Here is a 27253-nt window from a genome sequence, read left to right as displayed (position 1 = left end):
GCCCCGCCCCCCGAAGCCCGCTCCTGGGAGCCGATAGGCGGATCCTCCCGCCCGTCACCGCCATCCGGCGCTCCTATAGGCGGAGCCCAACGTCCATCAACCGGCCAGGCCGTCTCCCCCTCGGATGGAATCCCGATTCGCCAGCCCAGCTGTCACTCTTAGGAAGAGCCCGCCCCCTTCCCGGCGGCCCCCGCGCCGGGCTGGGATAGCGGCGGGCGGCCGTCCGTTAGGCGGAGGCCCCGCCCTCTAGGCCCTCCCATTGGCCGCGCGGGGCTCGGGATTTGCATCGCGCGCGCAGCGGCTCGGGGCTCGGAAAGGGCGAGCGTGATTGGTTGAGGGGAGGATTGGGGCGGGATGGGATTGGGGCTGAGAGCGATCAATCAGGGAAGGTTCCCCCCCCCCGAAACCCCCCACACGCGGGCGCGCGCGCATGCGCACCCCGTCTCCAAGGCCGCTCTTCAGCCCGTCTTCCCAAAATGAGCCCCACGGCCGCCCCCCATTTTTTTTTTAAATGGCATTTATTAAGCACTTACTATGTGCAAAGCACTGTTCTAAGCCCTGAGGCAGGAGGGGATGGAATTCCAAGATGACAAACTGTATTAATAACAATAATAGCATTTATTAAGCGCTTACTATGTGCCAAGCACTAGTCTAAGCGCTGGGGAGATTACAAGGTGATCAGGTTGTCCCACGGGGGGGGCTCACAGTCTTCATCCCCATTTTACAGATGAGGGAACTGAGGCCCAGAGAAGTGAAGTGACTTGCCCAAAGTCACACAGCTGACAAGTGGTGGAGCAGGGATTTGAACCCATGACCTCTGACTCCCAAGCTCGGGCTCTATCCACTGAGCCACACGGTGACGTCCCTGGGCCTCGAAGGGGGTTGACAGGCCTGAGCCACGAAGTCCTCAGTCGAGTGGCAGCGTCAGATCGACGGGGGAGACGAGGCTCTCCTGGCGGGAAGGACGGAGGGATCAGTCAATCAATCAATCAATCGTATTTACTGAGCGCTTACTGTGTGCAGAGCACTGTAGTAAGCGCTTGGGAGGTACAAGTTGGCCACATATAGAGACGGTCCCTACCCGACAACGGGCTCACAGTCTAGAAGGGGGAGACAGAGAACAAAACAAAACATATTAACAAAATAAAATAAATAGAATAGATATGTACAAGTAAAATAAATAGAGTAATAAGTACGTACAAACATATATACATATATAAAGGTGCTGTGGGGAAGGGAAGGAGGTAAGGCGGGGGGTTTGTTTTGTTAATATGTTTTTGTTTTGCCCAAATGACGATGATGATGATGATGGCATTTATTAAGCGCTTACTATGTGCATAGCACTGTTCTAAGCGCTGGGGAGGTTACAAGGTGATCAGGTTGTCCCACGGGGGGCTCACAGTCTTCATCCCGATTTTACAGATGAGGGAACTGAGGCACAGAGAATGATGATGATGGTATTTGTTAAGCACTTACTATGTGTGAAGCACTGTTCTAAGCGCTGAGAGGGATACAACGTGATCAGGTTGTCCCACGTGGGGCTGACACTCTTAAAATCCTGGCTGTGCCACTTGTCAGCTGTGTGACTTTGGGCAAGTCATTTAACTTCTCTGTGCCTCAGTTACCTCATCTGTAAAATGGGGATTAAGACTGTGAGCCCCACGTGGGACAACCTGATCACCTAGTATCCTGCCCAGCACTTAGAACAGTGCTTTGCACATAGTAAGCGCTTAACAAATGCCATCATAATTATTATTATTAATCCCCATTTGATAGATGAGGTAACTGAGGCACAGAGAAGTTACGTGACTTGCCCAAAGTCACACAGCTGACAAGTGGCAGACCTGGGATTAGAACCCACGACCTCTGACTCCCAAGCCCATGCTCTTTCCCCTAGGCCATGCTGCTTCTAGGCTGTGAGCCCGTTGTGGGCAGGGATTGTCTCTTACACGTTGCTGAATTGTACTTCCCAAGCGCTTGGTATGGTGCTTTGCACACAGTAAGCGCTCAATAAACACGATTGAATGAATGAATCCCCATCCGGAGGATGCTCTCTGCCTCGCCCTCAGGAAGATTTATTATAATAACTATGGTATTTTTTAAGTGCTTACTATGTGCCGAGCACTGTTATAGGAGCTGGGGTAGATACAAGGTAATCAGGTTGTCCCACGTGGGGCTCACAGTCTTGATCCCCACTTTACAGATGAGGGAACTGAGGCACAGAGAAGTGAATCGGCTTGCCCAAGGTCACACAGCAGACAAGGGGCAGAGCCAGGATTAAAACCCACGTCCTCTGACTCCCAAGCCTGGGCTCTTCCCACTGAGGCACGCTGCTACCCCCCCGCCCAGTCTCCCCATCCCCAGGAGAGTACCCCTCTGCCTCCCCGCTCCTACTCATATCCCCTCCCCAATTTCTCCCCATCAGGTGTCTCTTTGTGTCTCTCTTTTCCCCACCCCGCCAACCTTAAGGAGGCTGACCACCCTGGCATCCCTCATCTTCCCCCGGACCCCCATTAAGAAGCTGGGCCCCGCACTCACCCAGCCCCCCCGCCGCTGCAGCCAGGGCCCGAAGCTGTGCAGATGGTCCAGGCTGTGTCCCATGAGGGCCCCGGCCGCTGGCCCCCCGAGCCCGGACACCCGGTGCGTCAGCTCCATGGTCAGGGCGAGGCGGGCCAGGGGCTCCGGGGCCGCCAGCGGGGCCGAGGGCACTGGGGGGGCCGGGGTCCCGGGACAGGGACCCCCCGGCAGGTGACGAGCGGAGAACAGCTCTGCCAGGCGAGCGAAGGAGCCGAAGGACATGCGTGCTAACACTCGGCGCAATACCGGGTCCTCCTGGAGCTGGAAGGGGTGAGGATGGGAAAGGGATGAGGTTGGGAAAGGGATGAGGTTGGGGTCCGGTGGCGTTACAATATGGGGCGCACCCCTGGGCTCACCCTCTCACAGTCCAGAACGGGCTCCACCTCACCCCCTCCCTCTCTCTTCTGGCCCACGCTCCGCGCCCACACTGCACTCTGGATGAGCCCCACCTCTTTACCAGACTACACCCCCATCCATCCATCCATCGTATTTATTGAGCGTTTAGTACAGCACTCTGCACACAGTAAGTACTTAATAAGTGTGAGTGAATGAATTGAGCGCTTACGGTGAGCAGAGCGCTGCACTAAGCGCTTGGGAAAGTACACTACAACTGAGCTGGTGGACCACCCGGTTCCCTGCCCACAATGAGTTTATTCTGCCCTTGGAGGAGAAAAGGTGGGCTGGCAGAGGAGGAAGGGAAGTAATGATGAAAATCATAGTACACTGAGGCATTTGGTAAGCTTTTACTACATGCCGAGCGCCGTACTACAGGTCAGGTCGGTCACCATCTCTGTCTGGCATGAGTCGCACAGTAGATGTAGGAGGGCGACCGGGTGTTGGATCCCCGTTTTGTAAGTGAAAAAAACTTAGAGAAAGGAGAGGAGGGGGAGACAGGACCAAGCCTTGCTGTTTTGTTGTAACCCTAAGTGGTCAGTAAATGCTCTTGATATTGATGATGGTCAACAGAAATTTCTCCCCATTGGCTTTGAAGACATTCAGTCAGCTCTCTTCCCTCCCTTCCTCTCTCCCCTTCCACCCACTGTCCACCCCCAAAACTTCACTCCTCTTACCCCAGCCTCCTTACTCTTTGTACCTCGATTTTGTCTCTCTTGCCAACAACCCCGAGCTCACACCCTCCCTCCTGTCTGGAACTTCTCCTCCCTTCGTATCCTTCAGACCACCACTCTCTCCCTCTTCAAACCCCAATGGGCAAGTCACTTGACTTTTCCGGGCTTCAGTCACCTCATCTCTAAACCGGATATTCAATACCGGTTCTCCCTCCTACTGTGAGCCCTGTATGGGACGAGAACTGTGTCTGATCTGATTATCTTGCACCTTCTCCTGTGTTTAGAACAGTGCCTGACACACAGTAAGCACTTAATATATACCACAATAATTACTAAAACTATCTCCTCCAGGAAGCCTCTATAATAATAATAATTATGGTACTTGTTCCATGACTAACCTCTCGTCTCACCTCATTCTCCCTCCCTTCTGCATCACCTACGTACTTGGGTCTGTACCCGCTAGGTACTTGATAACCTCCCCCCTCCCACCGCACCGACGTCCTTTTCCTTTATACTGAGCCGCTTCCCCAGTCCGTAATCTGTTTTAATGTCTGTCTCCCCGTCTCGACCATAAACTCCTTGTGAGCAGGGATCGTGTCTACCAAGCGTCCCGTACTCTCTTAAGCGATCTGTGCACAGTAAGTGCTCAATAAATACCGCTGATTTTAAGGACGGAAAGATCAAAATAAAGGTGTCTGAGGTGGAGCTGGCTCACTGACAACATCCGCCAAACTAGCACACTTCCCATTCAAAAGCTCACCTCCTCCAGGAGGCCTTCCTCGACTGAGGCCCCCTTTTCCTCTCCTCCTCCTCCCCATCGCCTCGACTCCCTCCCTCCGCTCTACCCCCCTCCCCACCCAGAACTTGTGTATATATGCACATATTTATTATTCTATTTATTTTATTAACGATGTGCATATATATCTATAATTCTGTTTATTTATATTGAGGCTATTGATGCCTGTTTACTTGTTTTGGTGTCTGTCTCCCCCTTTCTACACTGTGAGCCCGTTGTTGGGAAGGGATCGTCTCTGTTGCTGAATTGTACTTTCCAAGCGCTTAGTCCAGTGCTCTGCACACAGTAAGCGCTCAATAAATACGATTGAATGAATGAATGAAAGAGGGGAGGGGGAGAGGGAGGGAGCAGAGTGGGGAAGGGGTAGTGGTGGTGGTGGGGGGTCGTTAGGTGACCCTTCCCCTCTGACCTGTTGGTTGATGACATCTGCCTGCTCCTCCAGCAGAGCCACGAGCCGCCTGAGCAGCTCCTCTTTCTCTGAGGGGAAGGACTCTGTGAGAGGAGAGAGGATTTATCGGGTGAGGGGACCCTGGCCACCCCATCCCTCACAGCCCACTCCCCCGCCGCCCCCCCTCAGGACCCCAGGCCTTACCGGGTGGTGGCAAGGTGGCCAACGGAGACCTCAGTTGCTCCTGAACTATGGCCTCTAGCTTCTCCGCCACCAGGGAGTAGAAAGCCGGGTCCTCAGCAGGGATCCCGGCCGTGGGAGTGGGGAAGGACGGCAGGAGACACGGTAAGGCTGGAGGGCGGGGAGAGAGGGGAAGAAGCAAAATCCGCAGAGGGAAGGTGGCCGGGGGGCATTTTACGGGGCCAGCAAGGGGGGCAGGGGACGCTGCTGACAAGCAGCGTGGCCTAGTGGCGAGCGCACGGGCCTGGGAATCAGAAAGTCATGGGTTCTAATCCCGCCTCGGCCACTTGTCTGCTATGTGACTTGGGGCAAGTCTCTTGGATGCTCTGGGCCTCAGTTCCCTCATCTGTAAAATGAGGATTAATCAATCAATCGTATTTATTGAGTGCTTACTGTGTGCAGAGCACTGTACTAAGCGCTTGGGAAGTACAAGTTGGCAACATAAGATTGTGAGCCCCATGTGGGACAGGGACTGTGTCCAACCTGATTAATCTGTATCTACCCTAGAGCTTAGAACAGTGCTTGGCACATAGTAAATGCTTAACAAATACGATTATAGTTACTATTAATAATAATTATTAAATAATAATAATGATAAATTTGGCCTGGGAAGGGAGCTTGAAGTCCTTCCCCAGTACCAAGCCCTGATGATGGGATGTCAGCCTGATAACATTCCTAGTGGGGAAGTGAACGTGATTGCTGGAAGTAAGGCGTGATTGGTGTGAGGGGTGGGGGGAGGAGAGAGACGGGTGTTTATTGGGGATCGAGGCAGAGAGGACGGGACAGAGACAGATTTGGGAGTCTGGGATGGATGGGAACGGTCTCTTACCGGGCTCCGCAGAATTTGGGCAGTAGCAGGAGACGACAGGGAGGGAGTCGGGCCTGGAGGGGCCTGGTGATTCAGGTTGGGAATCATTCGGATGCCAGGGTAGCAGCTGGCGGAGAGAGAAGCCGCTGCCGGGAGGCCTTCCCGGCTCCGTTGGGGCTCCGTCCCGGTCCTTCCTACCCCCCAGGAGGCGCCGGATTTGATTCCGGAAGCCGAGATCCTTCTCCTCTGGGGACCGGGGGCTGGACCTCTGGACCTCCTCTCCCGGGCTCCTGTGGGGAAGAGATGCTTCCGTCATAATGCCTGTTTTACTTGTTTGGATGTGTAGATCTATCTCTAATTCTACTTATTTATATCGACGCTATTGATGCCCACTTACTTGTTTCGATGTCCGTCTCACCCCTTCTAGACTGTGAGCCCGTGGTGGGCAGGGATTTTCTCTCTCTGTCGCTGAACTGTACTTTCCAAGCGTTTAGTCCAGTGCTCTGCACATAGGAAGTGCTCGATAAATACGATTGAATGAATCCTGCTACTTCCAACCTAGGGTGCTGGGGTGACCGACTTCCCCCCCCCCCCCCCCCCCCCCCAACACACACACACACCTCGATCTCTCTCAATCCCCACTTCCAGAATCTATCAGCCTTCCCTTTTTGGGAAGCCCACTTTAAAGTCTAACTGGAATCCCACTCGCCGCCGCCAGACCTTGCCTGTTTATTTCGAGCTCCAGCAATCCCCACCCTACAAGCTGTGGGTCTTGTCCTGCAGGAGGGTGGGAGGGGGGGGAAAAGAGACAGACAGGGGACAGGGACAGTGAGAAACCGGACCATGAGCAGGGAACGGGTCTCCCCTCCCTTGTGCTCCCCCAGACACTTAGTAAAGTGCTTCCAGCACTTAGAACAGTGCTTGGCACATAGTAAGCACTTTAAAAAATACCATTATTATTATTATTATTATTATTGTGCTCTGGACACCATGAATGCTTGAAAAGTACCATCGATTGATTTAAGAGACACGAGAAACGCACGTGGGGAATGACTCATTCATTCATTCAATTGTATTTATTGAGTGCTTACTGTGCGCAGAGCACTGTACTAAGCACTTATCAGGGAACTCGAGAGAGACCACAGCAGACTGATAAGCGCTCAGGAAATACTGAGTGAATGAATGATAAAGGAGACTGAAAAAGAGAGGAGAGAAACGAATCTCTTCTGAGACAGCAGAGAAGCAGCGTGGCGGGCCTGTGAGTCTGAGGTCATGGGTTCTAATCCAGGCTACGCCCCTTGTCCGCCGTGTGACTTTGGGCAAGTCACTTCACTTCTCTGTGCCTCAGTTCCCTCATCTGTAAAAATGGGGATGAAGACTGAGCCCCACGTGGGACAACCTGATGACCTTGTAAACTCCCCAGCGCTTAGAATAGTGCTTGGCACATAGAAAGTGCTTAACAAATACCATAATTATTCATTATTCAATGTGGCTCAGCGGAAAGAGCACGGGCTTTGGAGTCAGAGGTCATGGGTTCGAATCCCAGCTCTGCCACTTGTCAGCTGTGTGACTTTGGGCAAGTCACTTAACTTCTCTACGCCTCAGTTACCTCATCTGTAAAATGGGGATTAAGACTGTGAGCCCCCTGTGGGACAACCTGATCACCTTGTAACCTCCCCAGCACTCAGAACGGTGCTTTGCACATAATAAGCGCTTAATAAATGCTATCATCATTATTATTATCATTATTATTATTATTTGGACGAGTCACTCAACTTCTCTGTGCCTCAGTTCCCTCATCTGTAAAATGGGGATGAAGACTGTAAACCCCACGTGGGGCAACCTGATCACCTTGTAGACTCCCCAGCGCTTAGAACAGTGCCTTGCACATAGTAAGCGCTTAATAAATGCTATCGTTATTATTATTTGGGCAAGTCACTCAACTGCTCTGTGCCTCAGTTCCCTCATCTGTAAAGTCAATCAATCAATCGTATTTATTGAGCGCTTACTGTGTGCAGAGCACTGTACTAAGCACTTGGGAAGTCCAAGTTGGCAACATATAGAGACAGTCCCTACCCAACAGTGGGCTCACAGTCTAAAAGGGGGAGACAGAGAACAAAACCAAACATACTAACAAAATAAAATAAATAGAATAGATATGTACAAGTAACATAAATAAATAAATAAATAATATAAATAATAATAAATAAATAAAATGGGGGTGAAGACTGTGAGCCCCACGTGGGGCAACCTGATCACCTTGTAAACTCCCCAGCGCATAGAACAGTGCTTTGCACATAGTAGACAGTAGACACATAGTAGAAGTAGTAGTAGAAGAAGAAGAAGTACACATTCTAGACTGTGAGCCCACTGTTGGGTAGGGACTGTCTCTATATGTTGCCAACTTGTACTTCCCAAGCGCTTAGTACAGTGCTGTGCACACAGTAAGCGCTCAATAGACGATTGATTGATTGATTGATAGTAAGCGCTTCTCTCTCCTTCCCCCACCCCTCACACCAATCATGCCTTATTTCCAGCAATCACGTTCACTTCCCCAGCTCCGCCGATTGTCAGCCGTGTGACTTTGGGCAAGTCACCTAACTTCTCTGGGCCTCAGTTCCCTCATCCGTAAAATGGGGGTGAAACCTGTGAGCCCCCCCCGTGGGACAACCTGATCACCCTGTAACCTCCCCAGCGCTTAGAACAGTGCTTTGCACATAGTAAGCGCTTAATAAATGCCATCATTATTATTATTCCCCACTAGGAATGTTACCAGGCTGACATCCCATCATCAATCAATCGTATTTATTGAGCGCTTACTGTGTGCAGAGCACTGTACTAAGTGCTTGGGAAGTACAAGTTGGCAACACAAAGACGAGGGGGAGCTGAATAAATCATCAGGGCTTGGTACTGGGGAAGGACTTCAGGCTCCCTTCCCAGGCCAAATTTATCATTAATAATATCATTTATAAATGCCATCATTATTATCATTATTATTATTCCCCACTAGGAATGTTACCAGGCTGACATCCCATCATCAGGGCTTGGTACTGGGGAAGGACTTCAGGCTCCCTTCCCAGGCCAAATTTATCATTAATAATATCATTTATAAATGCCATCATCATTATCATTATTATTATTCCCCACTAGGAATGTTACCAGGCTGACATCCCATCATCAGGGCTTGGTACTGGGGAAGGACTTCAGGCTCCCTTCCCAGGCCAAATTTATCATTAATAATATCATCATCAATCGTATTTATTGAGCGCTTACTATGTGCAGAGCACTGTACTAAGCGCTAATATCATTTGTAAATGCCATCATTATTATTATTATTATTATTATTGTTCCCCACTAGGAATGTTACCAGGCTGACATCCCATCATCAGGGCTTGGTACTGGGGAAGGACTTCAGGCTCCCTTCCCAGGCCAAATTTATCATTAATAATATCATTTGTAAATGCCATCATTATTATCATTATTATTATTCCCCACTAGGAATGTTACCAGGCTGACATCCCATCATCAGGGCTTGGTACTGGGGAAGGACTTCAGGCTCCCTTCGCAGGCCAAATTTATCATTAATAATATCATTTGTAAATACCATCATTATTATTATTATTATTATTATTCCCCACTAGGAATGTTACCAGGCTGACATCCCATCATCAGGGCTTGGTACTGGGGAAGGACTTCAGGCTCCCTTCCCAGGCCAAATTTATCATCATTATTATTCTTTAAGCGCTTAATAAATAAATGCCCAGAGGAGAGGAGGGAGGCGAGCCAACAGGCCGGGCCTGTCCCGGTTACCGTGAGTGGGAGTGGGGGTCGGCGGGCCCCCAGTGGCACGGCTTGGCCGCCTGGCCCGGGCTCAGCCTCCTCTTCAGGAAGGCATGGAGCACCCTGCGGGTCTCCTCCCGGAGCAGGGCCCCATCCCGACGCTCCGGCCCGGGATGGGACCCGCTTCCCGCCATGGGAGCGAGGAGGAGGAGGAGGAGGAGGAGGAAAAGGAGGAGGAGGAAGAGGAGGAGGAGGAGAAGGAGGAGGAGGAGGAGGAGGAAGAGGAGGAAGAGGAGAAGGAGGAGGAAGAGAGAGAGGAGGGAGGAGAAGGAGGAGGAAGAGGAGGAGGGAGGAGGGAGGAGAAGGAAGGAGGAGAAGGAAGGAGGAGGAGGAGGAGGAAGAGGAGGAGAAGGAGGAGGAGGAGGAGGAAGAGGAGGAGGAGGAGGAGAAGGAGGAGGAAGAGGGGGAGGAGGGAGGAGAAGAAGGAAGAGGAGAAGGAGGAGGAAGAGGAGAAGGAGGGAGGAGAAGGAAGGAGGAGAAGGAAGGAGGAGAAGGAAGGAGGAGAAGGAAGGAGGAGAAGGAAGGAGGAGAAGGAAGGAGGAGAAGGAAGGAGGAGAAGGAAGGAGGAGAAGGAAGGAGGAGAAGGAAGGAGGAGAAGGAAGGAGGAGAAGGAAGGAGGAGAAGGAAGGAGGAGAAGGAAGGAGGAGAAGGAAAAGCGGGCCCCTGGGCCTCCTCTCCGCCGCCGGTCCTGCCAACTTTGACCAACTTAAAGGGAGCCAACTTTTCCGCGCATGCGCACAGAGGAGCGTCGCCCTCGCCCCCCTCCCACTTACGTCAGGCTACGTCAGGCGCCCCGCTTCATTCATTCATTCAGTCGTATTCATTCATTCATTCAACCAATCAATCAGTCGTATTTATTGAGCGCCTACTGTGTGCAGAGCACTGGACTAAGCGCTTGGGAAGTCCAAGTTGGCAACATATAGAGACGGGCCCTACCCAACAGTGGGCTCACAGTCTGGAAGGGGGAGACAGAGAACAAAACCAAACATACTGACAAAATAAAATAAATAGAATAGATAGGTACAAGTAAAATAAATAGAGTAATAAATATGTACCAACATATATACATATATACAGGTGCTGTGGGGAAGGGAAGGAGGTAGGATGAGGGGGATGGAGAGGGGGGCGAGGGGGAGAGGAAGGAAGGGGCTCAGTCTGGGAAGGCCTCCTGGAGGGGGTGAGCTCTCAGTAGGGCCTTGAAGGGAGGAAGAGAGCTAGCTTCATTCATTCAATCGTACTCATTCATTCATTCAAATTTATTGAGCGCTTACTGTGCGCAGAGCACTGGACTAAGCCCTTGGGAAGTCCAAGTTGGCAACATAGGGAGACAGTCCCTGCCCAACAGTAGGCTCCCAGTCTAGAAGTCCCATCCCCATCACTGTTGACGGCACTACCATCCTTCCCGTTTCACAAGCCCGCAACCTTTGGTGTCATCCTCGACTAAGCGCTTGGAAGGTCCAAGTTGGCAACATAGAGAGACGGTCCCTGCCCAACAGTGGGCTCACAGTCTAGAGGTCCCATCCCCATCATTATTTTATTTTGTTAGTATGTTTGGTTTTGTTCTCTGTCTCCCCCTTTTAGACTGTGAGCCCACTGTTGGGTAGGGACTGTCTCTATATGTTGCCGACTTGTACTTCCCAAGCGCTTAGTACAGTGCTCTGCACACAGTAAGTGCTAAATAAATACGATTGATGATGATCACTGCTGACGGCACTACCATCCTTCCCTGTCTCACAAGCCCGCAACTTTGGTGTCATCCTCCACTCCGCTCTCTCGTTCACCCCAAGCCGTCCAAGCACATCCAAGCCGTCACCAAAACCTGCCGGTCTCACCTCCGCAACATCGCCAAGATCCACCCTTTCCTCTCCATCCAAACCGCTACCCTGCTCGTTCAAGGTCTCATCCTTTCCCAACTGGATTACTGTATCAGCCTCCTCTCCGATCTCCCATCCTCGTGTCTGTCCCCACTTCAATCCATACTTCACGCCGCTGCCCGGATTGTCTTTGCCCAGAAACGCTCTGGGCATGTTGCTCCCCTCGTCAAAAATCTCCAGTGGCTACCAATCAACCTACGCATCAGGCAGAAACTCCTTACCCTGGGCTTCAAGGCTGTCCATCCATCCCCTCGCCCCCTCCTACCTCACCTCCCTTCTTTCCTTCTCCAGCCCAGCCCGCACCCTCCGCTCCTCTGCCGCTAATCTCCTCACTGGGCCTTGTTCTCGCCTGTCCCACGTCCTCCCCCTGGCCTGGAATGCCCTCCCTCCACACATCCGCCAAGCTCGCTCTCTTCCTCCCTTCAAGGCCCTACTGAGAGCTCACCTCCTCCAGGAGGCCTTCCCACACTCAGCCCCCTCCTTCCTCTCCCCATCCCTCCCGCATTACTTCCTCCCCCTCCCCACAGCACCTGTATATATGTATATATGTTTGTACAGATTTAGTACTCTATTTTACTTGCACATATTTATTCTATTTATTTTATTTTGTTAATATGTTTGGTTTTATTGTCTCTGTCTCCCCCCCTTCTAGACTGTGAGTCCACTGTTGGGTAGGGACCGTCTCTCTATGTTGCCAACTTGTACTTCCCAAGCGCTTAGTACAGTGCTCTGCACAAAGTAAGCGCTCAATAAATACAATTGAATGAATGAATGAATGAATATTAACAAAATAAAATAAATAGAATAAATATGTACAAATAAAATAGAGTAATAAATACATACAAACATACATATGTATATGTATGTTGCCAAGTTGTTGCCAACTTGTACTTCCCAAGCGCTTAGTACAGTGCTCTGCACACAGTAAGCGCTCAATAAATATGATTGATTGATATATACAGGTGCTGTGGGGAGGGGAAGGAGGTAAGGCGCATACTGTGTGCAGAGCTTACTGTGTGCGGAGCACTGTAATAATAATAATAATAATAATAATAATAATAATAATAATGGCTTTTATTAAGTGCTTACTATGTGCAAAGCACTGTTATAAGCGCTGGGGAGGGTACAAGGTGATCACGTTGTCCCTCGTGGGCCTCACAGTCTTCATCCCCATTTTCCAGATGAGGTAACTGAGGCACAGAGAAGGTAAGTGACTTGCCCAAGGTCACACAGCTGACAATTGGCAAAGACTAAAAGGGGGAGACGGAGAACAAAACCAAACATACTAACAAAATAAAATAAGTAGAATAGATATGTACAAGTAAAATGAATAAATAAATAAATAAATAGAGTAATAAATATGTACAAGCATATATACATATATATATATACCTTCTAGACTGTGAGCCCACTGTTGGGTAGGGACTGTCTCTATATGTTGCCAGCTTGGACTTCCCAAGCGCTTAGTCCAGTGCTCTGCACACAGTAAGCGCTCAATAAATACGATTAATTGATTGATTGATTGATCGAGGCTCCCCCTCGAGCCCCTTCCTTCCTCTCCCCCTCGTCCCCCTCTCCATCCCCCCATCTTACCACCTTCCCTTCCCCACAGCACCTGTATATATGTATCTATCTTTGTACAGATTTATTACTCTATTTATTTATTTATTTTACTTGTACCCTATCTATTCTATTTATTTTATTTTGTTAGTATGTTTGGTTTTGTTCTCTGTCTCCCCCTTCTAGACTGCGAGCCCACTGTTGGGTAGGGACTGTCTCTAGATGTTGCCAGCTTGGACTTCCCGAGCGCTTAGTCCAGTGCTCTGCACACAGTAAGGGCTCAATAAATATGATTGATTGATTGATTGATCGATCCTCCAAGCTAGCTCTCTTCCTCCCTTCAAGGCCCTACTGAGAGCTCACCTCCTCCAGGAGGCCTTCCCACACTCAGCCCCCTCCTTCCTCTCCCCCTCCTCCCCCCTCCATCCCCCCCGTCTTACCTCCTTCCCTTCCCCACAGCACCTGTATATATGTATCTACGTTTGTACATATTTATTACTCTATTTATTTATTTTACTTGTACCTATCTATTCTATTTATTTTATTTTGCTGGTATGTTCGGTTTTGTTCTCTGTCTCCCCCTTTTAGACTACGAGCCCACTGTTGGGTAGGGACTGTCTCTAGATGTTGCCAGCTTGTACTTCCCAAGCGCTTAGTCCAGTGCTCTGCACACAGTAAGCGCTCAATAAATACGACTGATGATGATGATGTTGAGAAGCAGCGTGGCTCAGTGGAAAGAGCCCGGGCTTTGGAGTCAGAGGTCATGGGTTCAAATCCCTGCTCCGCCAACTGTCAGCTGGGTGACTTTGGGCAAGTCACTTGACTGCTCTGGGCCTCAGTTACCCCATCTGTAAAACGGGGATTAAAACTGTGAGCCCCCTGTGGGCCAACCTGATCACCTTGTAACTTCCGCAGCGCTTAGAACAGTGCTTTGCACATAGTAAGCGCTTAACAAATGCCATTATTATTATTATTCATCATCATCATCATCAATCGTATTTATTGAGCGCTTACTATGTGCAGAGCACTGTACTAAGCGCTTGGGAAGTACAAATTGGCAACATATAGAGACAGTCCCTACCCAACAGTGGGCTCACAGTCTAAAAGGGGGAGACAGAGAACAAAACCAAACATACTAACAAAATAAAATAGAATAGAAATGTACAAATAAATTAAATAAATAAATAGAGTAAAAAAATATGTACAAACATATATACATATATACAGGTGCTGTGGGGAAGGGAGGGAGGTAAGATGGGGGGATGGAGAGGGGGACGAGGGGGAGAGGAAGGAAGGGTCTTAGTATGGGAAGGCCTCCTGGAGGAGGTGAGCTCTCAGCAGGGCCTTGAAGGGAGGAAGAGAGCTAGCTTGGCGGATGGGCAGAGGGAGGGCATTCCAGGCCCGGGAATTTTTTTTTTTTTACTCTATTTATTTATTTATTTAATTTACTTGTACATATCTATTCTATCTATTTTATTTTGTTAGTATGTTTGGTCTTGTTCTCTGTCTCCCCCTTCTAGTCTGAGCCCAGTGTTGGGTAGGGACTGTCTCTAGATGTTGCCAGCTTGTACTTCCCAAGCGCTTAGTACAGTGCTCTGCACACAGTAGGTGCTCAATAAATATGATTGATTGATTGATGGACCGTCTCTACATGTTAATAATATGTTTGGTTTTGTTCTCTGTCTCCCCCTTCTATTCCATTTCTTTTATTTTGTTAGTACGTTTGGTTTTGTCTCCCCCTTTTAGACTGCGAGCCCACTGTTGGGTAGGGACCGTCTCTCTATGTTGCCAATTTGGACTTCCCAGGCGCTTAGTCCGGTGCTCCGCACCTAGTAAGCGCTCAATAAATACGATTGATGATGATGAGGGATTGATTGACAGGCGCTCAAGAAGGCCGATTGAAGGACTGAATCTCGATCACGTGACGAGGCGGCGTCGGCCGGCAGGGGGCGCTGCGGCGCTGGCGCTGGCGCTTGCGCCGGGCCCCTGCAGCCGGCAGAGGCCTATGTGCCTTGGGCGACGCCCGCCCGGCCGCCCATGGGGACCCCCAAACCGCTCATCGTGCCCTGGCTGCGGGACCAGCTGGACCGGGGCCTGCTGGACGGAGTGGCCTGGACCGACGCCACCCGCACCCGCTTCCGCGTCCCCTGGAAGCACGGCCTAAGGCAGGACGCCCAAGAGCAGGACTTCCGGCTGTTCGAGGTGGGCTGCACTCATCAATCAACCAACCAATCAATCAATCAGTAGTATTTACTGAGCGCCTACTGTGTGCGGAGCACCGGACTGAGCGCTTGGGAAGTCCAAGTGGGCAACATCCAGAGACGGTCCCTGTCCAACAGCGGGCTCACAGTCTAAAAGTCACATTATGTTGCCAACTTGGACTTCCCAAGTGCTTAGTCCGGTGCTCTGCACACCGTAAACGCTCAATAAATACGATTGATTCGTCCAGGCGTATTGTGGCATTCATCCAGTCGTATTTATTAAGTGCTTACTGTGTGCAGAGCACCGTACTGAGCGCTTGGGAAGTCCAAGTTGGCAACATCCAGAGACGGTCCCTGTCCAACAGCGGGCTCACAGTCTAAAAGTCACATTATGTTGCCAACTTGGACTTCCCAAGCGCTTAGTCCGGTGCTCTGCACACCGTAAGCGCTCAATAAATACGATTGATTCGTCCAGTCGTATTGTGGCATTCATTCAGTCGTATTTATTAAGTGCTTACTGTGTGCAGAGCACCGTACTGAGTGCTTGGGAAGTCCAAGTTGGCAACATCCAGAGACGGTCCCTGTCCAACAGCGGGCTCACAGTCTAAAAGTCACATTATGTTGCCAACTTGGACTTCCCAAGCGCTTAGTCCGGTGCTCTGCACACCGTAAGCGCTCAATAAATACGATTGATTCGTCCAGTCGTATTGTGGCATTCATTCAGTCGTATTTATTGAGCGCTTACTGTGTGCAGAGCACCGTACTGAGCGCTTGGGAAGTCCAAGTGGGCAACATCCAGAGACGGTCCCTGTCCAACAGCGGGCTCACAGTCTAAAAGTCACATTATGTTGCCAACTTGGACTTCCCAAGCGCTTAGTCCGGTGCTCTGCACACCGTAAGCGCTCAATAAGTACCATTGATTCGTCCAGTCGTATTGTGGCATTCATTCAGTCGTATTTATTGAGCGCTTACTGTGTGCAGAGCACCGTACTGAGCGCTTGGGAAGTCCAAGTGGGCAACATCCAGAGACGGTCCCTGTCCAACAGCGGGCTCACAGTCTAAAAGTCACGTTATGTTGCCAACTTGGACTTCCCAAGCGCTTAGTCCGGTGCTCTGCACACAGTAAGCGCTCAATAAATACCATTGATTCGTCCAGTCGTATTGTGGCATTCATTCAGTCGTATTTATTGAGCGCTTACTGGGTGCAGAGCACCGGACTGAGCGCTTGGGAAGTCCAAGTTGGCAACATCCAGAGACGGTCCCTACCCAACAGCGGGCTCACAGTCTAAAAGTCACATTATGTTGCCAACTTGGACTTCCCAAGCGCTTAGTCCGGTGCTCTGCACACCGTAAGCGCTCAATAAATACGATTGATTCGTCCAGTCGTATTGTGTTATTCATTCAGTCGTATTTATTGAGTGCTTACTGTGTGCAGAGCACCGTACTGAGCGCTTGGGAAGTCCAAGTTGGCAACATCCGGAGACGGTCCCTACCCAACAGCGGGCTCACAGTCTAAAAGTCATGTTATGTTGCCAACTTGGACTTCCCAAGCGCTTAGTCCGGTGCTCTGCACCCAGTAAGCGCTCAATAAAGACGATTGATTCGTCCAGTCGTATTGTGGCATTCTTTCAGTCGTATTTATATACATATCTATCCTGTTTATTTTATTTTGTTAGTATGTTTGGTTTTGTTCTCTGTCTCCCCCTTTTAGACTGTGAGCCCACTGTTGGGTAGGGACTGTCTCTATGTGTTGCCAGTTTGTACTTCCCAAGCGCTTAGTACGGTGCTCTGCACATAGTAAGCGCTCAATAAATACGATTGATGATGATGATTTATTGAGCGCTTACTGTGTGCAGAGCACCGGACCGAGCGCTTGGGAAGTCCAAGTGGGCAACATAGAGAGACGGTCCCTACCCAACAGCGGGCTCACAGTCGAAAAGTCATGTTATGTTGCCAACTTGGACTTCCCAAGCGCTTAGTCCAGTGCTCTACACACCGTAAGCGCTCAATAAATACGATCGATTCGTCCAGTCGTATTGTGGCATTCATTCAGTCGTATTTATTGAGTGCTTACTGTGTGCAGAGCACCGTACTGAGCGCTTGGGAAGTCCAAGTGGGCAACATCGAGAGACGGTCCCTACCCAACAGTGGGCTCACAGTCTAAAAGTCATCAGTTATGTTGCCAACTTGGACTTCCCAAGCGCTTAGTACAGTGCTCTGCACACAGTAAGCGCTCAATAAATACCGTTGATTGATTGATTGATTCGTCCAGTCGTATTATGGCATTCATTCAGTCGTATTTATTGAGTGCTTACTGTGTGCAGTGCACCGGACCGAGCGCTTGGGAAGTCCAAGTGGGCAACATCGAGAGACGGTCCCTGCCCAACAGTGGGCTCACAGTCTAAAAGTCATGTTATGTTGCCAACTTGGACTTCCCAAGCGCTTAGTCCAGTGCTCTGCACACAGTAAGCGCTCAATAAATACCGTTGATTGATTGATTGATTCGTCCAGTCGTATTGTGGCATTCATTCAGTCATATTTATTGAGCGCTTACTGGGTGCAGCGCCCGCAGTTGGGTAGGGACTGTCTCTATATGTTAATAATGATAATGGCATTTGTTAAGTGCTTACTATGTGCCAAGCACTGTATATATGTTTGTACATATTTATTACTCTATTTATTTATTTTACTTGTACATATCTATTCTATTTATTTTATTTTGTTAGTATGTTTGGTCTTGTTCTCTGTCTCCCCCTTCTAGACTGAGCCCACTGTTGGGTAGGGACTGTCTCTAGATGTTGCCAGTTTGCCCAAGCGCTTAGTACAGTGCTCTGCACACAGTAAGCGCTCAATAAATACGATTGATTGATTGATTGATGGACCGTCTCTATATGTTAATAATATGTTTGGTTTTGTTCTCTGTCTCCCCCTTCTAGGCTGTGAGCCCACTGTTGGGTAGGGACTGTCTCTAGATGTTGCCAGCTTGTACTTCCCAAGCGCTTAGTACAGTGCTGTGCACACAGTAAGCGCTCAATAAATACGATTGATTGACTGATAATGATAATGGCATTTGTTAAGCGCTTACTATGTGACAAGCACTGTTTTACGCGCTGGGGAGGTGACGAGATGATCAGGTTGTCCCACGCGGGGCTCACAGTCTTCATCCCCATTTTACAGATGAGGTAACTGAACGATTGCCATCACTTCCCAAGTGATGTAAAAATGATGTAAACCCGAAGCAGAGTGGATCAGGCCCTGGATTTCCAAACTGCTCGTTTAATAACATCTGGAAAAGTGCATTAACATCTCTTTAAGTTTAAGCAGTCTGACCGGAACTGCTGCTGCTTTTTTTTTTTTACATTTCCTTGTACTTCCCAAGCGCTTAGTACAGTGCTCTGCACACAGTAAGCGCTCAATAAATACGATTGATTGATTGATCTCAGTCTCTTTCGTGGGCTCTTCCTCTGCTTCCCACCGCCTGACTGTGGGGATCCCTCAAAGCTCAGTTCTGGGTCAATCAATCAATCAATCAATCATATTTATTGAGTGCTTACTGTGTGCAGAGCATTGTACTAAGCGCTTGGGAAGTACAAGTTGGCAACATATAGAGACAGTCCCTACCCAACAGCGGGCTCACAGTCTAGAAGGGGGAGACAGAGAACAAAACCATACTAACAAAATAAAATAAATAGAATAGATATGGACAAGTAAAATAAGGGTCCTCTTCTATTCTCCATCTCCACCCAATCTCTTGGAGAACCTCTTCTAGACTGTGAGCCCGCTGTTGGGTAGGGACCGTCTCTATATGATGTTGCCAACTTGTACTTCCCAAGCGCTTAGTACAGTGCTCTGCACACAGTAAGCGCTCAATAAATACGATTGAATGAATGAATGTTGCCAACTTGTACTTCCCAAGCGCTTAGTCCAGCGCTCAATAAATACGATTGAATGAATGAATGACTAAGCGCTTTATTGAGCGCTTCCTGTAATAATAATAATAATACCGACATTTATTAAGCGCTTACTATATGTGCAAAGCACTGTTCTAATGGCTGGGGAAGTTACAAGGTGATCACATTGTCCCACGGCGGGCTCAGAGTCTTCATCGTGCTTAGAGAAGCAGCGTGGCTCAGTGGAAAGAGCCCAGGCTCTGGAGTCAGGGGTCATGGGTTCCAATCCCGACTCCGCCAATTGTCAGCTGTGTGACTTTGGGCCAGTCACTTAACTTCTCTGGGCCTCAGTGACCTCATCTGTAAAATGGGGATTAGTACTGTGAGCCCCATGTGGGACAACCAGATCACCTTGTAAGCTCCCTAGCGCTTTGAACAGTGCTTTGCACATAGTAAGCGATTAATAAATGCCATTATCATTACTATTATCATCCCCCTTTTCCAGGTGAGGTAACTGAGGCACAGAGAAGTGAAGTGACTTGCCCAAAGTCACACAGCTGACAGAGCCGGGATTTGAACCCATGACCTCGGACTCCAAAGCCCAGGCTCTTTTCATCATCATCATCAATCGTATTTATTGAGCGCTTACTGTGTGCAGAGCACTGGACTAAGCGCTTGGGAAGTCCAAGTTGGCAACATACAGAGACAGTCCCTAGCCAACAGTGGGCTCACAGTCTAAAAGGGGGAGACAGAGAACAAAACCAAACATACCAACAAAATAAAATAAATAGAATAGATATGTACAAGTAAAATAAATAAATAAATAGAGTAATAAATAATGCGCAGAGCAGTGGACTAAGCGTTTGGGAAGTACAAACTGGCAACATTCATTCATTCGTGTTTATTGAGCGCTTACGGAGAAGCAGTGTGGCTCAGTGGAAAGAGCACGGGCTTTGGAGTCAGATGTCATGGGTTCGAATTCCGGCTCCGCCAATCGCCAGCTGTGTGACTTTGGGCAAGGCAAGCTGGGGGTTGGGAGGGCTGGGGTTCCCCCAACCTGAAAAGAGCAAGGGGCGACGGCTGGAGGGAGGGAAGGAGGCCGTGGCAGTGAGGAGCGGGGCAGGGTACTTGTTAGTCCCGACTCTGCCACTTCATCATCATCATCAATTGTATTTATTGAGCGCTTACTGTGTGCAGAGCACTGGACTAAGCACTTGGGAAGTACAAGTTGGCAACATATAGAGACGGTCCCTACCCAACAGTGGGCTCACAGTCTAAAAGGGGGAGACAGAGAACAAAGCCAAACATACTAACAAAATAAAATAGACTAGATATGTACAAGTAAAATAAATAGAGTAACACATATGTACAGACATATATACATATATACAGGTGCAGTGGGGAAGGGAAGGAGGTAAGATGGGGGGGATGGAGAAGGAGAGGAAGGAAGGGGCTCAGTCTGGGAAGGCCTCCTGGAGGAGGTGAGCTCTCAGTAGGGCCTTGAACGAGTTGTCTACACTTCTCTGCTGTGTGACCCTGGGCAACTGATTTCACTTCTCTGGTTCTCAGTTATCTCATCTGTAAAATGGGGATTGAGACTGTGAGCCTGTTGTGGAACAGAGGACTGTGTCTAACCCGATTTGTTTGTATCCACCCCAGTGCTTAGTACAGTGCCTCACACGTAGTTTAAGTGTTTAACAAATAGCGTGATAATAATAATAATAATCTGCTCGCCTCCCCCAGGCCTGGGCTGTGGCTAGCGGGGCGTATCGCCCCAACATTGACCCCCGCGCTCCCTCCATCTGGAAACGAAACTTCCGCTCAGCTCTGAACCGCAAGGGGCTTCGCGTCGTCCAGGACCACAGCCGCGACTCCCAAGACCCCCACAAGATCTATGAGTTCCTGGGCTCAGGTGAGGCAGTGGACTCGGGGGGGATTCGGGGGGGGAAGAGGCGGAAGGCGGGGGTCTCTGGGGTCTCCAGGATGGGGAGAGAGTGTTGGAAGGAGGCCTGCATTGTCCCAAGCACCTCCCACCCCTCACTTGCTTCCTCTTGAAAGTGAGATAATAATAATTATAATAATAATAATATTAACTGTGATATTTGTTAAGCACTTACTTACAGCGTACTAAGCGCTGGGGTGGAGATAAGTGAATTGGGTTGGACGCAGTCCCTGTCCCGCATGGGGCTCACAGTCTCCAGCCCCATTTTACAGATGAGGTAACTGAGACACAGAGTAATAATAATAATAATAATAATAATGGTATTTGTTAAGCGCTTACTATGTGCAAAGCACTGTTCTAAGCGCTGGGGGGATACAAGGTGATCAGGTTGACATGGGACTCACAGTCTTCATCCCCGTTTTACAGATGAGGGAACTGAGGCACAGAAAAGTGAAGTGACTTGCCCAAAGTCACCTAGCTGACAATGGGCTGAGCCGGGATTTATTGAGACCTTACTTAAGTGAAGTGACTTGCCCAAAGTCACACAGCTGACAATTGGCGGAGCGGGGATTTGAACCCCTGACCTGTGACTCCAAAGCCCGGGCTCTTTCCACTGAGCCACGCGTGAAATGACTTGCCCGAGGCCACACGGCAGACAAGGGGCAGAGCTCATCGTAGGCAGGGAACGTGGCCGCTAATTCCGTTTGTATTGTACTCTCCCGAGCGCTTCGTAAGGTGCTCTGCGCCTAGTAAGCGCTCAATAAATGCGATCGATTGATTGACAGAAGACAACGGAACCGCGGTCGACTCGTCCGCCGACGGCAGCGGTCGCGAGGAGTCTCAGGACGGCACCGGCTGGAGCCAGGTCAGGGCTGGGAGCTTGGGCTAGGATGCCAGGGTCCCGGAGGAGATCGGGAACTGGGACACCAGAACGCTAGACTGGGAGCTTCCTGAGGGCAGGGATCGGGTGTGGAACACCCTCCCTCCTCATACGCAACAGACAATGACTCTCCCCGTCTTCAAAGACTTATTGTAGGCCTATCTCCTCCAAGAGGCCTTCCCTGACTAATCCCCCCTTTCCTCCTCCTCCTCATCATCAATCGTATTTATTGAGCGCTTACTATGTGCAGAGCACTGTACTAAGCGCTTGGGAAGTACAAATTGGCAACAATAAACTCCTCTCCCACCTCTGCGTCGCCCTGACTTGCTCCCCGAATTCATCCCCCGCCCCCTTCCCCAGCCCCCCAGCGCTTTTGCCCACTGGACCGTACCGTCCCAAGTGTTTAGTCCCGTGCTCCTCACCCAGTGAGCGCTCAGTAATTGAGCCATTAATCCATCCATTAATTGGGAGTAGCGGGGTGGCTGGAGAACTGGAGAGCGATCCAGATTCTACCCCTCTCCCCGGCCCCCAATCTTTTTTCCTTTCAGGATACTATTCAAGAAGATATTCTAGATGAGGTTCTCGGCAACCTGGCCCTGTCGCCGACTCCAGGTGGGAGTTGGGGAGGGAGGGAAGAAGAGGTTGGGGTGGAAGTGGGGGAAGACAGGAACTTGGGGCCCCCTTCAACCCCCGTCTTATTGCTGTCACCGCTGCCCTTTCTGGTGTCACCCACCTGCTTCCATCTACCCCCAAACCCTCCCTAAAATCTCCCCTGCCCCTCCCCAGTCCCACCCCCTCTCCAGCTGTCCCATCCGCCAAGCTAGCTCTCTTCCTCCCTTCAAGGCCCTGCTGAGAGCTCACCTCCTCCAGGAGGCCTTCCCAGACTGAGCCCCTTCCTTCCTCTCCCCCTCGTCCCCCTCTCCATCCCCCCATCTTACCTCCTACCCTTCCCCACAGCACCTGTATATACGTATATGTTTGTACATATTTATTACTCTATTTATTTATTTTACTTGTACGTATCTATTCTATTTATTTTTTTTTTGTTAGTATGTTAGGTTTTGTTCTCTGTCTCCCCCTTTTAGACTGTGAGCCCACTGTTGGGTAGGGACCGTCTCTATATGTTGCCAATTTGTACTTCCCAAGCGCTTAGTACAGTGCTCTGCACATAGTAAGCACTCAATAAATACGATTGATGATGATGATGATGATCTTTCCCAACATTATCTCTAGAGGAGATCTCCTGCCTGCTCTCAGAGTCCAGCCCCTCCACCTGTTCATCCAAACCCATTCTTTCGCACTTCATCAAAACACTCGCCCCTCCCTTACTGCCACCTTCAACTGTTTGCTCTCCAGTGGCTTCTTCCCCATGTCTCCCCTCTCCTAAAAAAAACCAAACCCTCCTTTGATCCCACGGCTCCCTCCAGTTACTGCCCTATCTCCCTCTTTCCATTCTTCCCCAAACTCCTTGAGCGAGCCATCTCCACCCGCTCATCATCATCATCATCATCATCATCAATCGTATTTATTGAGCGCTTACTGTGTGCAGAGCACTGTACTAAGTGCTTGGGAAGTACAAATTGGCAACATATGGAGACAGTCCCTACCCAACAGTGGGCTCATAGTCTAAAAGGGGGAGACAAAACCAAACGTACTAACAAAATAAAATAAATAGAATAGATATGTACAAGCAAGATAAATAAATAGAGTAATAAATATGTACAAACATATATACATCTATACAGGTGCTGTGGGGAAGGGAAGGAGGTAAGATGGGGGGGATGGAGAGGGGGGCGAGGGGGAGAGGAAGGAAGGGGCTCAGTCTGGGAAGGCCTCCTGGAGGAGGTGAGCTCTCAGCAGGGCCTTGAAGGGATCAGTAGGGCCTTGAAGGGACTCAAGGCCCTCTCCTCCTATTCCCTCCTGGAGCCCCACCCATCTGGCTTCCGTTACCTTCGCTCCACAGAAACCGCCCTCTCAGAGGTCACGAGTGAACTCCTCCTTCCCAAATCCAAGGGCCTCTACTCCATCCTAATCCTCCACGACCTCTCAGCTGCCTTCGACCCTGTCGACCACCCCCCTCTCCCGGAAACGTTATCCAACCTCGGCTTCACTGACGCTGTCCTCTCCTGGTTCATCTCCTGTCTCTGTGGCCGCTCATTCTCAGTCTCTTTCGTGGGCTCCTCCTCCGCTTCCCGCCGCCTGACTGTGGGGATCCCTCAAAGCTCAGTTCTGGGTCCCCTTCTACTCTCCGTCTCCACCCAATCCCTCGTAGAACCTCTTCTAGACTGTGAGCCCGCTGTTGGGTAGGGACTGTCTCTATATGATGTTGCCAACTTGTACTTCCCAAGCACTTAGTACAGTGCTCTGCACGCAGTAAGCGCTCAATAAATACGATTGAATGAATGAATGAATTTGCTCCCATGGCTTCAACTGTCACCGGATGGTTCCCAGCCCTGATCTCTCTCTCTCCCCCTCTGCAGTCTCACATTTCCTCCTGCCTTCAAGACATCACTACTTGGATGCCCTCCTGTCACCTCAAACTTAACTGGTCTAAAACAGAACTCCTGATCTTCTCACCCAAGCCCTGTCCTCCCCGGCTTTCCCATCACTGTAGACGGCACCACCATCCTTCCTGTCTCACAAGCCCATAACCTTGGTGTTATCCTTGCCTCCTGTCTCTCCCCACTCCAGTTTGTACTTCACTCTGCTGCCCGGATCATTTTTCTGCAAAAACGTTTGGTCCACATTTCCCCGCTCCTCAGGACCCTCCAGGGGTTGCCCATCCACCTCTGCCTCAAACAGAAACTTCTCACCATCGGCTTTAAAGCGCTCAGTCCCCCGGCTCCCTCCCTCCCACCTCACCTCACTTCTCTCCTACTTCACTCATCTTACTGTACCTCGATCTCGTCTCTCCCTCTGACCTCTTGCCGACATCCTGCCTCTGGCCTGGACCACCCTCTCCATCTTCAAAGCCTTATTGAAGGCCCATCTCCCCCAAGAAGCCTTCCCTGACTAAACCCCCCTTTCCTCTTCTCCCACTCCCTTCTGTCTCACCCTGACTCGCTCCCTTTATTCATCCCCCCCTTCCAGCCCCACAGCGCTTATCCACATCCGTAATTTATGTACATTAATAATAATGGCATTTATTAAGCGCTTACTATGTGCAAAGCACCGTTCTAAGCGCTGGGGAGGTTACAAGGTGATCAGGTTGTCCCATGGGGGGATCTCAGTCTTAATCCCCACTTTACAGATGAGGTAACAGGCACAGAGAAGTGGCTTGCCCAAAGTCACACAGCTGACAATTGGCAGAGCTGGGATTTGAACCCATAACCTCTGACTCCAAAGCCTGTGCTCTTTCCACTGAGTCATGTCCCTCTCCTCCTGTAGACTCGTTGTGGGCAGGGAATGTATCCGTTCTATTGTCCTCTTCCAAGTGGTTAATACAGCGCTTTGCACGTATTAAGCGCTCAATCAATACAGTTGACTGACTGCTTGCCACCCCCACCCCCATGTGCCCAGTGTCACAGGAGAGAGCACCACCAGCTGACCCGCACCAAGTGGCCCAACTCTTTGCCGGTAAGGGCTGGGTCTCTGCAGGGACGGGAGGGGAGGGAAGGAGCTGTGGAAAAAGCAGCGGACCTTGTGGAAAACGTCCAGAACTTACTGGGTGATCCCGGCCCTGTCATTTTAGCCTTTTTGGCTCGGTTTTCCTCATTCGTAAATGGGGAGAAATTCCCTATCCTCCCTCCCCCTGTAGGCTGTTGAGCCCCAGACGGGACAAGGACGGTGTCTGACCTGACTGTCTTGTCGCTTAGTACGGTGCTTGGCACTCAGACAAGTACCAAAGTTGTTCATAATAATGGTGATGATAACGATGACAATAACGATGGTATTGGTAAGGCCTTACTATGTGCCTAGACACAAGGTAATCGGGTGGGATCCAATCCCTATCCCACATGGGACTCGCACTCTTAGTCCCCATTTTACAGATGAAGGACCTGAGGCCCAGAGAAGTTAAGTGACTCGCCCAAGGTCACGCAGCAGACACGCGGCGGAGCCGGGATTAAATCCCAGATCCCAGGCCCCTGCTCTGTCCGCAAAACCACGCTGCTCCCGTTTACGGGTACGGACCGTAAGCCCGTTACGGGCAGGGAACGTGTCTGCTGACTCTGTATTGTATCCTCCCAAATGCTTAGTACAGTGCTGGGCACATAGAAAGCGCTCAGTCGGACCCGCTGATCGATGGATCGGTAGCTCGGCGGGGGACGGCGAGAGCCGGAGGGGCAGGAGATGGGTTTCCTGGGGCGTTCACTCTCCCCTCTCCTCCCCTCCAGAGACGGAATTCGAGGTGACGGTGTTTTACCGGGGCACCCAGGTGGCCCAGCAGCGGGTCCCGGCCCTCGGGGGCCTGCGAGTGGTGGGCCGTCAGGGTCAGAGCCCGGGGCCGGCGGTGGAGCTGGTGCTGCCGGACCCGGGGGTCCTGAGCGACCGGAAAGTGGCCGGCTACGTGCAGAGGGTGCGGGACAGCCTGGTGCCCGGGCTGCACCTCTGGGCGACGCAGACGGAGCTGCGGGCCCAGCGCCTGGGCCACTGTCACGTCTACTGGGGCCGGGGGGTCTTGCCTCGGGAGGACCCCCCCCCACGGGGCGGTGACCAAGGAGGACGGGGGCAGCTGCCTCTACCACATCAATGAGTTTGTTCAGGGTGAGCCCGGGCGCCGGGGTCCCTGAGTGGGGGAGGGCTGGGGGGCGGGCGGGGGGAGCGGGAGACTAAGCGGGCCTCTCCCTCCCAGAGATGATCCCTTTCCTGAATGGCGGGAGCCGGTCCCCTCAGTACGTCTTGTGGTTCTGCCTCGGGGAGGTCTGGCCCAACAAGGACGTGCCCTGGAACAAGAAACTTGTCATGGTCAAGGTGAGGTGGGGGCGCGGGGCTGGGGGCGGGGGCGGCTCGGGGGGGGCCGGGCGCCCCTGACCCCGGCCCCGGGCGCGGCCCAGGTGGTGCCCCTGAGCCTGCAGCTCCTGCACGACATCGGCCGCGACGGCGGCGCCTCCTCCCTGGACGACCGAGACGTCGACCTGAGGATCTCCGACAGCGTCCCGGACCTCATCACCCTGCTGCAGGACTTCTGCGAGAGCATGGACACCGCGCCCCCCGCTTCCCAATAAAGCAGCGTTCGGCCCCCGCCCCCCG

The 27253-nt window shown here is 50.8% G+C and overlaps 2 protein-coding genes across 2 annotated transcripts; one reads left to right on the top strand and one right to left on the bottom strand.

Annotated features, from left to right (window-relative positions):
- Positions 1-799: 799 nt before the first annotated feature.
- Positions 800-9850, bottom strand: BCL2L12 (BCL2 like 12). The gene is made up of 6 exons (XM_038752743.1): positions 9687-9850; positions 5898-6166; positions 5033-5179; positions 4850-4932; positions 2539-2838; positions 800-952 (listed from the first exon to the last, which is right to left on the bottom strand). The coding sequence occupies exons 1-6, from the start codon at positions 9848-9850 to the stop codon at positions 908-910; spliced, it is 1008 nt and encodes a 335-aa protein (XP_038608671.1). The 3' UTR covers positions 800-907.
- Positions 9851-15114: 5264 nt separating this feature from the next.
- On the top strand, positions 15115-27247 carry IRF3 (interferon regulatory factor 3). Its single transcript, XM_038752732.1, is given in 9 exon segments — positions 15115-15352; positions 20985-21153; positions 21969-22048; positions 22612-22675; positions 25583-25639; positions 26398-26696; positions 26698-26767; positions 26856-26974; positions 27058-27247. Coding segments are annotated over 9 exon segments (1194 nt in total). The 5' UTR covers positions 15115-15187; the 3' UTR covers positions 27229-27247.
- The last annotated feature ends 6 nt before the right edge of the window (positions 27248-27253 follow it).

The sequence above is a fragment of the Tachyglossus aculeatus genome, chromosome 10 (genome assembly GCF_015852505.1).
Source record: "Tachyglossus aculeatus isolate mTacAcu1 chromosome 10, mTacAcu1.pri, whole genome shotgun sequence".
NCBI lineage: Eukaryota > Metazoa > Chordata > Mammalia > Monotremata > Tachyglossidae > Tachyglossus > Tachyglossus aculeatus.
Note: the sequence above shows the minus strand (reverse complement) of the source record. Positions and strands in the feature narration are given on the sequence as shown.

Excerpts from the sequence above, each read along its gene's own strand:
- BCL2L12 (XM_038752743.1), bottom strand. The coding sequence starts at position 9,850 with ATGGCGGGAAGCGGGTCCCATCCCGGGCCGGAGCGTCGGGATGGGGCC. Across the intron at positions 5,180-5,897 it reads CCCAAATTCTGCGGAGCCCG|CCTTACCGTGTCTCCTGCCG; the intron begins GTAAGAGACCGT and ends CCCGCCCTCCAG. Across the intron at positions 953-2,538 it reads TGCAGCGGCGGGGGGGCTGG|GAGAGCCTCGTCTCCCCCGT; the intron begins GTGAGTGCGGGG and ends CCTTCCCGCCAG.